At 42.9% G+C, this 13,017-nt stretch overlaps 1 protein-coding gene across 3 annotated transcripts in view; it reads right to left on the bottom strand.

Annotated features, from left to right (window-relative positions):
• CPNE4 (copine 4) overlaps positions 1-13,017 on the bottom strand; it is a 366,833-nt gene that overhangs the window by 81,440 nt on the left and 272,376 nt on the right. For all 3 annotated transcript variants that reach the window (XM_090046382.1, XM_090046384.1, XM_090046383.1), the window contains exon 8: positions 9,950-10,048. In XM_090046382.1, coding sequence (XP_089902508.1) covers positions 9,950-10,048 — 99 coding nt within the window. The remainder of the gene's footprint in view (positions 1-9,949; positions 10,049-13,017) is intronic.

Genomic DNA, 13,017 nt, shown 5'->3' with positions numbered 1-13,017 from the left:
CTGGAAGGTGCTCAAATACTGTGGTGGTGAAAGCAGCATTTGAAACATCATAGAATACAGTAAGTACTGGGAAATGGTTGTGCTAATGCTATGTCTGTGGCAATACAACTCCCCGTTCCTTGCTGGGTGTGAGAATGAACTTAAGATAATTGGTAGCGTAAGAAAGATGTTGTAGCCATGATGGTCCAAAAATTACATGAGGCAAACATTTTTAGGGTCATATCTTTTATTGGACCAACAATGTAGACGGGATAAAGTTAAACAAGCTTTTGAATGTGAGACATTCTTCCTCGGGTCTCTGAGGAAGCTAGGCACAGCAAGTGAAGCACAGCCTAAAGGAGGGGCTTAGAGAAGTTCCTAGGTGTAGCAGACATAGTTAGTAAAAGAAAAGAAGCTGAGTACTGAGAGATCAAGGCCTATCTAAAGGTGAAATAGGGGTCAGTCTCATCTTCCTTGTGTGGGAAGTATTCAGGAGTTGGATAAATTATAATGGGCCATAAATCCAATATCCGTTCTTAGTGTCCAGCCAGTTTATGAATTTTTGTTCCCAAGTTAGCTTTTTAAAGGTATTAGGTAGATTTCCCTTGAGCATGATGATGATGAAGTCAGAGATGGAGTGGTTGTTCTATTAGAAATGCGCTCTCTTGCTGCAGAGAGGAGGATGCAGACCAATGGCTTGAAGTTGCAGCAAAGATTAGATTGGATAGCCATAAAAAACTTCTTAATGGTTAGAATAGCAAGGCAGCAGAACAGACTGACAAGGGAAATTGTAGACTCTCTATCACTGGTCATGTTCAAGGAGAGCTGGACAGCCACTCACTGGGCATGATCTAGGTGTAGCTCTTTTCTACCATGAATATTTCCCATACTTATGGGCTTTACTGGTTGCCTCCTCCTCTCTCCCGTCACCCCCGCCTTTCCATTACATGTGTCAGTGTGTTTTTAAGCCTTCTTTAGAGGCACTGGGTATTGGCTATAGCCAAGGCTGGGGACTTTGACTGGGGTGTGCTAATGCTCCTGCTGGGACCAAAGCCAGAGTTCCCTGGCTTGAGAGTCTTGCTCCCCCACTCAGGGTCAGACCAATCCCCATATTTAGGGTCAGTTAAGAATTTTACCCTATGGTCAGATTAGTATGGGCTGTGGGGGTTTTTGACTTACTCCGTAGGGAGCGAGGGCCCTCTACTCAAATCTCTTCAGTGTATATTGACAATATTTCACAGAAGCAAGACATTGGCTGCTTTACCTATGGCAGGTTAGGGTGCTAGGTCTGTACTGTGTCAGGGTTGATGGTAGAGTTGATATGTAGAGTTTAGATTATGGTTTATATAGGGATGATCCTGCATCAGACAGGGGGTTGGACTAGATGAGCTCTGTTGCCAGATGAGTGTAGCTGTGCCGTATGTGGTGCTGCAGACACATCTGTGGTGCCATATGCTATGTGTTCAGCTGTTCTCCATGTTACAAGGGAGCAGCACTGGTGAATTTTTTGAGCCTGGGATATCTGGGGGTCAAAAAAAACATGCCAAAAAGAAAAAAAGCAGAGTGGCACACACAGAGGCAGCATGTACCGCTCAAAAGCAGAACCTGGCCAGTCGGAGCCACACGCGGCTGCTGGCCAGGCTCTGAGCAGCAGGATTGCCACTGCTGCAGCCCTGGGAGCCTCTCAGGGCCCCAGGTAGAAGCTGATGGGACCAGCCCAGTGCTGGCCCCAGCCTTCTCTATCCCACCCAGGATAATCTGCTGCATGCTAGAGTGCACATGGCATGGGCATTCCCCAGGGACAACTACCAACAGCACAAGGTGCACTGCCACTAGTTGTCCCCAGGGCACCAAATGTCTATGCTCATCAGGATGTGGCCTGCAGGTCCTCTCTATCCCTACTTCTCTATGACTCTAATGGTGAGTGCATGTCTTCCATTCTTTATATTTTTTCTGTGAGAGTTCATTCTCTTACAGAGTTGCTGTTTAGTTTCACCCACATAGTTGCCTTGTGGGCATTTAATACAATCGATAAGGTATATGACATTTTGGGAAAGGCATGTGTAGGAACCCTGGATTCTAATGGTTTCTTTATGGTGGGTGTTGATAGTCTTGGCAGTGGAGATGTTCTGACAAGTTGAGCATTTCTTGCCAAGACAAGGCTGTTCCATCTGAGGTCTGTTGGGCAGGGAGAGTTTTCCTGTGATGATGAGTTGGGCAAGGTTGGGGGTCTGTTTGACAGCCAGAAGTGGAGGGGCTGGGAATAGCCAGAAGTGGAGGGGCTGGAAATATAATTGTTCACTATTGTTCCTACCTTCAATGTACAAAATGCTTAATTAATTCCTCAGGATAACTTCTTAGATTTTGAATGCCATGTTCCCTATATTTTCTTTCCTCTTGGTTCTGAATAGCTATGAAGATTCCTATTTCATTTTCTGAGACAGAATATCCATATTTGAGTAAATCTGATCAAGAATGTGCATGCTATTCTTGCACGCTTCCTTTCCCATCCAGAGACACTTAGGGAAGAATGGAGAATGCTGGCCTCACCAACGTACTTCAGCTGTGAAACTGCCATCTTTTTGAGAGAGCTTTCATTCCACTCAGATTCACTTTGCAATTAATTTTTGACAGGCAGGAACTAATGCAACCTCAGAAATAAATGCTCTAAAATGTATAAAAACCTTCAACCAGGGTATTAACAGGTCAATGGACTCAATTTGGCCCTGGGAGGACTAGACTGGATCTTACTTTATATTAAAGCTCCACTCATAAATGATTTATAAAAGGTTAGTAAATGATTGATAGATGTTAAGAAATTTTCACAGATGTGAATAGCATATGTCAGACTACAGATGGGTTATAAGCACATTGGGATAAAGTGTTATGGGTGATTATAAGCTTATAACCTTAGTCCAGATTATAAGATTATAACCTGGGTCCAGATCCTGAAATGGATTTAGGTATGGCACCTGGCTCTGGGAATGAAATCTACATACCCAGGTTAGATGTGTCCTAAGCCCCCTGTACTTTAAAAGGAGGGAGTAAGGCAATTAATGACTGTGATTCACAACAGTGAGCATTCTGGGTGAGCAGATGCCTCTACAAGACAGTAGGAATGGGGACATGTCTGAGATCCCTCATCTCTCCCAGATTTAGGTGTCTACTCTGTGTTGAGCCCTTTTGTGAGACTAGGATTCAAAACCTAAAACTCCTGCCTAGACTTTGGTGCCTAAGGACACTTCATGGGTAGGCAATTGGCTCATTATTTTTGTTTATAGATTCATAGATTGTAAGGGGTTGGAAGGGACCTCACAAGATCACCGGGTCCAGCCCCCTACACTAGGCAGGACAGACAACTGGGTTCAGGTGACCCCCAGCAAGGTAACCACCCAGTCTCCTCTTGAAGATTTCCAGGGTAGGTGATTGCACCACCTCTGGAGGGAGCTTATTCCACAGTCTGGACACCTTAAATGGAAAGAAGTTTTTCCTAGTGTTAAACCTGAAACAGTCTTCCAGGAGTTTGTGGCCACTACTCCTGGTTTTCTCTAGTGGCGCCCTGGTGAACAGTTGTTCACCAAGTCCTTGATACATTCCCTGATATAGTGGTGAGTTGCTACCAAGACTCCCTCAGCCTCCTCTCTTTTAGGATGAAGAGACCCAAGTCCCTCAGCCTTACCTCGTATGGCTTGCCATGCAATTCTCTGATCGTATGGGTGGCTCTTCTCTGGACTCTCTCAAGCTTTCCCATGTCCTTGTTGTAGTGCAGCACCAAGAACTGGATGCAGTACTCCAGCTGCGGTCTCACCAATGGTGAGTAAAGTGGAAGAATAACTTCCCTGGTTTTGTTTGAGATGCATTGGTTGATGCATGCCAGAGTATTGCCTTGCTGGCTACAGCATCACACTGATGCTCATGATGGCTCATGTTCATACTGTGGTCTATTATTACCCCTAGGTCCCTTTTAGTCATGGTGCTAGTCAGTTTGGTGCCACTGAGCCTGTAAGTGTGTTGTGGGTCCTTTGTCCCCAGACGCAGCACTTTACATATCACAACGTTAAACTTCATCTAGTTCTGATCTGCCCATGTTTTGCATACACCTACCTTTTGCATATGAGTCTAGTGGGAGGAGTACTTGCCAAGGAAATGGGAGATCTGGATTTTAAACCCTCCTCAGCCTGTGAGGACTCAAACACACATCTCTCACTTCCCGTAAGTGTCCTACCTATCATGCTATTGAATGGTATCAGGGAGGGCATACTCTCCCCTCCTGCTGAAGATGGGCAACTGGGCCGCCAAGAATGAAAGATTTTTGAGGCTGGAAGGAGAACAAGCAAGAGGGAGTGTGCTTCTGCAGTCTATCAATGAGAAGAAGAAGCAGGGAAGATGGAAAGCAGGGTTCTGATCCCTGCTACCAAGCTTATTTCTGTTTCTTAGCCATTGACTGTCTCTTGTAGTATGCACAAACAGTCCTGGCAGCAAGAACTGGAACTCAGATCTCTCCTCTCAAGGAGCATCTTCATCACTGGGCTATAAAAGCATGCTCTGTCTGCTTGTGCTCTCTAGCCCCATAGCTGAAAGGGATGGAAAGTGCCCCACTGAGAATGTTCCAAGTCCTGCTGGTTAGAACAGTATTGGGAAGTGGGACACTTTGGTTTGAATTTCCTTGGGCTGAGGAGATCTAGGTCTCCCAATTTCTAGATTATTTTGCAAAAGATGGGCAGCACCATCATTGTCCTTGGAATGAGCTCCAAAGTCCTTCCTGTCATTGTGCATTCAGCATGTTTTGAGTGCTCTCAGGAACCCTCAAGGAACTTTGCTGTCTAATCTGTGAATCCCAAGCAGCCTAACATAGGATTTAGCTGCTTAAACAGTTGGCTCAGCCAAGATGGAGGTAGTTTGGAGTACATGCTAGAGCTGAATTTTGGTGTCTAATCTAAGTCAATTTTTAAATAAAAACTTAAGTGTTAGCAGTGTCTCAACATCCACAGTGGTTAGGCAGGGAGTTTGTGAATTGCTCACCTGGAATGTTGTAACTAAATTCTGCTAGAAGTACAATTAAGGTGCATGAATCCTTGTTTGGTGCGACTCTAAACCAATTGGTTATTCATCTACTAAAGCACGGAATATCTCTTAGTTAACGGCTTATTAACCCTTTAAAAATGGAATCTTAATGCCAGAGCCAAGCTTGTTTTGCACGTTTAGGGTGATTATCATGAGATCAGCCACAACCACAACCCCATCTTCAGTCCAGGAGTCCAATGTTTTTAATTTCTCCTCAGATAATTTATCAAGATTAATGACTCCAGGATTAAATAATAATAGGAAATGACAACTTCTAGAATTAGATATGCCAAATCATTTATCATTTTCAATAACTGCCATCAACCCCAATTTGCAAGGATCAAACTGACAGAAAAAAGTGGAATTATTAATGAGCTAATAATTCTATTTCTCTTAGGATCTGTAATTCATGATTCATTTAAGAAACTGATTAATTACATCCTGATGGTTTCAAGTCAGCCTGGGTAGTGGCAAAGGCAGGGCAAGCACTGGGGTTGAGGTACAGAGAGGAAGAGAATTACATTCTCAACCAGTGAAAAGTCTTTGGCCATTAGGTGTATGCTCCTGTTATCCCTCTTGAAAGTATGCACTTGTTTTGCCATTACTCCAGCAGTTGGCAAAACCTATATGCATAGACTTATATGTACCTAAATAATTGAAGGAGGAAATAGAACTAGAAACTGAGACTAGTTACTTCAGGTGTAAGTAAGAGCCACACGTCCTCCTTTTGGCTGATTTTAATTTTCAAAACATCATGTCTAGATACCTACATAATAGCACTACAGAGTGGATCAGTTGTTCAAACAGCCTTCCCAGAACCAAAACAGTAACCAACATAGCTAATAACTCAACCTCATCACCTACTTTGGGATGGATACAAACATTGGTCAGAAATTCCAGATAAATGTGACTCAATCTTAGCTTAGATGCTGAAAGCTACACTGCCTTTTAATTCAATGTAATTCTTGCCATAAGAAAAACCGTCACTGGCCTCTGCTGTCAAATAACGTCTTAATGTTGCTATTGATAGACATTTTAGCAGCATATGACAGAAACACAAGGCATTACAACAGTATTTAATGAACCGACTACCTCCAGAATTCCAAAAATATTTATTTATTGCTATATGATAAGCTAGTAAAGATCAAGGTGGAAATCATGGTGCCACCGAAACTGTTGGAGGTATTCTCTTGACTTCACTGAAGTCAGAACTATAACCCATGGGGAAAAAAAAGGGTAACAAAAAATTCCAGTGCAGAAGTTCAAAGGTGTTTCTCATATATTCATAATTACTGTGTTATTAAATGAATAACATCTTCTTTAAGATAATAGCCTAGACAGTGTACACTGATGCTTCAAGTTGTTGTGCTCCATTTTTGATGCTATACCAAAAGCAATTTAAACTCATCATAGGCAAAAATAACTTCTGATTTCCCCTCCATACACTGTGGCTGATCTTCCTCTCTCTTCCACTACTGTAGAAGATACATTCTCCTAGTCATTCAGGCCCATCTTTTTTGACTTGGCCTTTATGCTTGACCCACAAGTTTTGTTGTTTCAGCCTATATATCCCATCATACATATATTTGCTTGTTTAGAATGTCAAGGTTATGTACCCAGTCTCCTTCTCTCCCGTACTGCTACCTGCCACCAGAGGCAGAAGGAGAAAATATTATTTGGGTGGGCTGAACGCACACACATACACTCCCCCTCCCCAGCCAGCAGGTAAGTCAGTGGAGAGGAAGGGTGGGAGGCAATCAAAGTCCCCACAGTGAGGGAGGGAGTGGGCCAGGGGCTGGAGTGAATGGGGTCCAGGGCGGGTTGTGGGATGGGAGGCTCATCCAGGGGTGCGGGGCAGCTCTCGCTGCTGCTTGCACCCTAGGGGAGGCACAGGGGGCACATGGTCCCTGGATTTGTGTGCTGGGCAGACACAGGCTGCCACTGTGGGCTGGGACTCTCCACCCTGCTGCCACTGAGTAAGACCTTATTTATTTATTTTTTTACCTATTATGTAGTCATCTCTGTATACACTACTGTAACAGAGGGTGCTCTGTTACTATTAGGGGCCTGAGTGGCATCCAGGCAGTCCACAGCTGCCTGTTGTCCTAATCAAGAGGAGTTGCCTGATTGGGGAAAAGAGCCCAGCTTGTGTATATAAGGGCTGGGTCCCTGAATGACAGGGGCAGCAGTTTGCTGCTACCAGCTAAGCAGGCAACATCCAGCTGACCTGCTGCCTGGAATATCGTGGAGGTAAGGGCTCGGGGTATGGGGAAGGAGGTTAGTAAATGATTCTGGGCATGGCCTGAAACTGCACCCTGCTGGAGAAAGGTGGCCTGGTGGAGCTACCTATGGTGGGGTAGCTCCCCAGATATGCCAGGCCAGTTACCTCCCTGGTGAAAGGTGCGTAGGGGTGCCTGAAAACCACAGCTCCCACATCCCTGATGGGTTTGATCACTGAGGCAGGGCCCAGGTAGATGGAGGGACCTGTGGCAGCACCCAGTCTTGCAGAAGAGCCTTGGAGCATTACAGAGCCAAGAGTTAGGCTCCAGGGGGATGTGGCCCCGAGCCTTGGGGGCAATTAGGGAAGCTCCTGGGGCAAAGGGATACAGGTAACTTAGAATGTAGTAGGACAGGGCTTGGAGCCCTAGTCCCATAGTGAGGGGCTTGGTGCCCAGGGACAGGACTGGCTTGGAGTTCAGGCATAGGGCTTATGGCTGAGAGAGTCTTGTGGCCCATGGACAGGGCTTGGAGCCCAAGGACAAGGCCTGGAGCCTGAGGAAGGGGCTCATAGACCCAGAGAGAGGGCTGGGAGCCCAGTATATATAGAGAATGTAGTAAGTCCAGGTGTGAGGCCAAGTTAAAGAACCTGGCCTCATCTGTGAGGGCGCTGGGACCTCAAGCTCCAATGGGGAGTGAGAATCCCACGTGAGACTCTGGAGATTGTGCCCCAGTGCTAGCTAGTGGAGGAAACATCTGTGAGGCATTGGATATGTTAAGGGGAGCTTAGAGTGTGTACAGAGACCCTTGTCATCAGGGCAGTCTCCCGCCTGCTTAACATCAGATAATAAGAACATCAAGGCATGGCAGTAGAGATGGGTGGGTGGTTAACCTGGAAACAAGTGGGCAGGCCTACATTGACACTGGCCTTCGGACACCCACTTGTTACAACTACACTGAGACGAATCATGACAAAAATATTTTTTGCAATAAAATTAAAACATGTTATAGTAGATGTTTGCCTCTTAGCATATGACCAGTTTTTTTTTCTGGTTCAGATAGCAGCCCCCGCTCCCAAAAGCAGTACTTCTGGGAGGCAAGAGGAGGGACTTCCAGTGGCAATAGTCAGAGGTTCAGCATAGGACTTCCATTCCCAAGGTAGCGACCAGAGGGCAGGGCACCTCCAAAGGGTGGGGCTACCTTTGCAACCCTCAACAGCCCACCAAAACTCATTAAACAGCTCTCCAGCCAAAATAATTGTGCTTCCCTGCTTCAGAGCACGTAATACTTTCTGATGCCCCAGAACAAGACTATTTCCTTCTCAGGTTTCTACTTGTTCATATGTAGTACAGCACAAGCCAACTCACTGTAGTTTTGTATTCTTTCTGGGTTTTTAAAAACTGATGATGTCAGTACAGCTCTGACATCAGGTAAGCTCGACTATATAAGGTGTTTAGTCCCTCAATTTCCATCGATTTCAATAGGAAATCAGTTTGTACAAAGTGTCTTTAAGTGGGCCTCACAATCATCAGTTCATTAAGTCCCACAATAGCTTAGCAATTTAGTAGTATTATTGCTTATGCAGCCAAATAAGTTGAAGTACAGAAAATTATATATATCCTGATTTTCATAAGCACTAAGCCTATGCATTTCCACTGACTTCTACAGGAATTATGGGCGCTCTACACCTATGAAAAAATCAAGCCACTTTCAGGTGATTTGCTTGATATCACACACATTTAAGCACTGAGCAGAGAAAGGAATGAACCAATTCTGACTGCCACTTCTATTTATAGCTACAGAATTAGACTTCAGTACCAAAAACACAGGTGTTTTACAATAATAGAAATTGTAATTTTGGCATGTTGAAGTATCAGGTGATTTTATAGCAAATTTCATAAACTCATCTAACACTTCTTACAGAAATAGTAAGATTATATATATCACATCTCCCTACACAGTGCCCCAGCTTAAACCTCCTTGCTGAACACCTCCCCAAATAGGAAGGTCCTATAGCATTAACATTGTATTTGTGCTTACTGTGGGTACCTCTGTACTTCTTGGGTTTGGTCAGAACTAGAAGTAAAAGCACAGGAAAAAATATACTCCATGTACCTCCAGACCCGAGACAACCAAGATGTTCTAGAAATCTTGTGAAAAAATAAAACAACTATTTTCACAAGCTTTCCAATAATTTTCAGAAGCAAAACAAATTTGGATAAACCTCCAAACTGAACCCCAAACCTTTTCCCATCACTGTTCTGTGAAATTCTGTGCTGAAAGCAGTCAATAGTGAACCTTCCATGAAATTACTCTGATAAGCTAATAAATATACTGTATTAAAATTTATCCTAACATATTCCATTACGTCACTGGGACTGCATAATAGGCAAATAAACTTGAAATATGGCCATACACTCAAGTCTCTGATTAACTATGAATTAATACTTTAAACAAATATAATGTTGTTACTGTGCTGGCCACTGTCTTGCCCGACAGAGTGGAGAATGAATAAGTGACCTTTAGTGTTAAAAGCGTACGCTGCTATAGTTCGAACTAAATAGCCAAGTTCCTAAGTAGGGGATTTAACAGTCTCAAAGGTCCTCTCTGCAGCAGGCATAAAGAAGGACCTGTTAAACATTTATTAGTGAGCTATTACTTCCAGCCATTATGAATAATATCTACCTACCTGTCTTCCTTCCATTGCTCCTCGCATTTCCTTGAATGTTGAACTAAATTCTCCAATGAAGTCATGCTTCCCATTGGAATCCCAGTCCCAAACTATGCACTGGTAAGATAAAGAGGAAAAGAAAAGAGGAAAACATTTTTTTTAGGAAAAGAAGTTTGTACGAAAAAAAGTTCACAGAAGAAATCCCAATATCTATTTGGTCAAATGTTATATCCTGAAAAAATTAAAATATATTCTTGTCAAGGTCAGCGTGAAACAACAGATGAAATCTCAAAAAAAATTGCCAAACTGGGACATGTGAATAATATTATTAGCTAATGGAAGTAAAGTTGTGCTCTTGGTGAAAGATTCAGATGAACAACTTATATAGTTGTGTATAAAAACACCTTGGGTATAACTGCACACCAGTATTTACATGGTGTTCTTACTTATAACATATAACCCTTTCAAATGCTTTGCAAGGATGAACAAACTAATCTTCATGACACCCAGATGAGCTTGATAAACATGTTACATTGCCTATTTGAATTTTGTAAATGAGAAACAAAAGTTACAGCGAACATCGTCCTGGCCACCATGATGGCTGAAAGAGACCTTGGGGTTATGGCTGACCACAGGATGAACATGAGCCATCAGTGTGATGTTGTAGTCAACAGAGCTAACAGCAGGCTGGGATGCATTAACCGATGTGCCGTAAACAGGGATAAAGGAAGTGATACTCCCTCTCTACTTGGAGTTGGTGAGACTCCAGCTGGAGTTTTGTGTCCAGTTCTGGGAGCTGCACTTCAAAAAAAGACATGGAGAATCTTGAAAGTGTCCAGAGAAGGGCCACAAGAATGATTAAGGGCCTGGGGGACAAACCTTATGAAGAAAGGCTAAGGGATCTGGGACCGTTCAGCCTGGGGAAGAGGAGACTGAGTGGGGACTTGGTGGCAATTTATAAATATTTAAGGGGTGAGTATCAGGAGCTGGGAGAAAAACTGTTCACTAGGGTACCACAGGGGAGGACATGGAGCAATGGCCATAAATTGTTAGAGGATGGTTTCAGGTTAGATATAAGGAAAAACTTCTTTACGGTAAGGGTGACCAGAATCTGGAATAGACTTCCCAAGGAGATGGTGCGCTCCCCAACCTTGCAAGTCTTCAAGAGCAGACTAGATAGACACCTTGCTGGGATCATTTGATCTTGGCAGTATTCCTGCCCAGAGCAGGGGGTTGGACTCAGTGATCTTTCAAGGTCGTTTCCAGTGCTTAATTTCTATGATTTCTGTGATTTTATAACGGTCACGAAGGTTGTATGACTCAATGTTAGGTGGTCACTTTGAGAACTCGATGGCTGCTTTCCCAGACTGCTAATCATTTGCTGTTTACACTGACTTCATCTGGAACTACTGGTACTTGGGACTTCTAAAAAATCAGACATAAGCTATCTCAGGTAGAATGCACAAAAACCAAGAAGCCCAAAATCAGAGAGCCCATTAGAAAATATTAACCTTTGGGGCTTGTTCCTGATTAGAAAGTGCTGGGATTAGAACGCTACAATTCCTGGCTGTAAACATTAAAGCATAATGCCAAATAACGTATAAATAACTTTGAATGAGTAGCCTGTTATATTTACGGTTGTAGAACTATATTCATTTCATCCCCCTGCTTTCAATACCCCATAGTATCATTTGTAAATATTGTTTTTTTAGCTAACTTGAGAAGATGTCTGCCTCTTGAATTTTAGAGGATGTAATATTTAATGATTTTGATTAATAAAGACCAATTGCTTAAAATAACAACTGACCAAGTAGGCATTACCTATGAAAGCTTATGCCTCTCTGAACTTGAAAGCCCAGAACCTCAAGTGCCTCTGTTTGTTCTTTCTGGCCATTGTCGACGGAAAACATGGTCCAGCTATCACCTCTGAACTTGAACAGGGCCAATATTAGTCTCTCAAGGAAAACATGGTATGTCTCTCTCCCAATTGGAAAAGAACTAGGAAGTTATTGCAGATTATGGATAGCTAGGTACACCTTGCAAGAGCTCTAATGAAAAAGGTCATCACTAGAGTGGAACAATTGTACCAACTACAATTTCCAAATGGCCTTCAAGCAGCCCCATTTAGAACACATGGCATGAATTGAAGCTGGAAGTGATAAACATGAATAACTCAGCAGAAGTCTGCATGTGAAATATTGTAATTGGTGTGTAAACTGGACAACTGAACCAATCAGGTGTTCTAATTCAGCAAACTCCCTTGGTAGGGGAGGGATGATTGCTGAGTGTCAAACTATTGAAATAAAAGAATTGACTGGCTTTCAATTTTTTCCTTAAAAGCTCTCCAACTCTGTCACAGTCAGAGCAAAATGACGCACAGAAGGCAGCAGCTTGTAATGGAAAAAACCAAACCAAACCAATAGCAGTGTTACCAAGTCCCCACATAATGCTCTTATGTTGCAGATGTGAAGTCTGCAATAATAAATTGTATTTGATTAACATTGTTTAATCAAGATGTACAGTTAATAAATGGCAAACTGCTTAGCGTCTTGGTACTGAACATGTGCCTACTTCTAGTAAACCAGCTTTAAATGTAGATTTAAAGTGTTATTTTTAATTCCATGTCAGTCAGCTTCTTTTATCCCTGTAGCCTCTCAATATTTATCATTGTTGAAGCTGCATGGGGAAGTTTTCACTACATTCATAGAAGTGATGAATTCTACTAAATTCAATGATTAAGCCGTTGCTCATTTGAACACTTTTTACGGGCATGTTTGTTGTAGCTTGTACCTTCCAAATTGTTTCCTATTTGGAGTTCCTCATAAGTACTTAGTAGGTTAAGTGTCTTTGACCCACAAAAAAAGATGTGCAGTTGCTACACAGGAATGATTGTGGGGAATGCTGCAATCATGTACTTATACTGTTGCAGACTCTAGTCAACGGGAATGGCTGACTGATTAGACAACCCCTGATTCTTGAGTGTTTTGTCATTTTTTTCACCATAGAAACAGTATTTTTTGACCTTTCTATGAAAGTATCCCAAAGGGACAGAAAATCCTGAACTCAAATGAGCAAAAAGATTTTTC

This window comes from Crocodylus siamensis, chromosome 5 (assembly GCF_052110815.1).
Source record: "Crocodylus siamensis isolate JL-2025a chromosome 5, ASM5211081v1, whole genome shotgun sequence".
NCBI classification, from domain to species: domain Eukaryota; kingdom Metazoa; phylum Chordata; order Crocodylia; family Crocodylidae; genus Crocodylus; species Crocodylus siamensis.
Note: the sequence above shows the minus strand (reverse complement) of the source record. Positions and strands in the feature narration are given on the sequence as shown.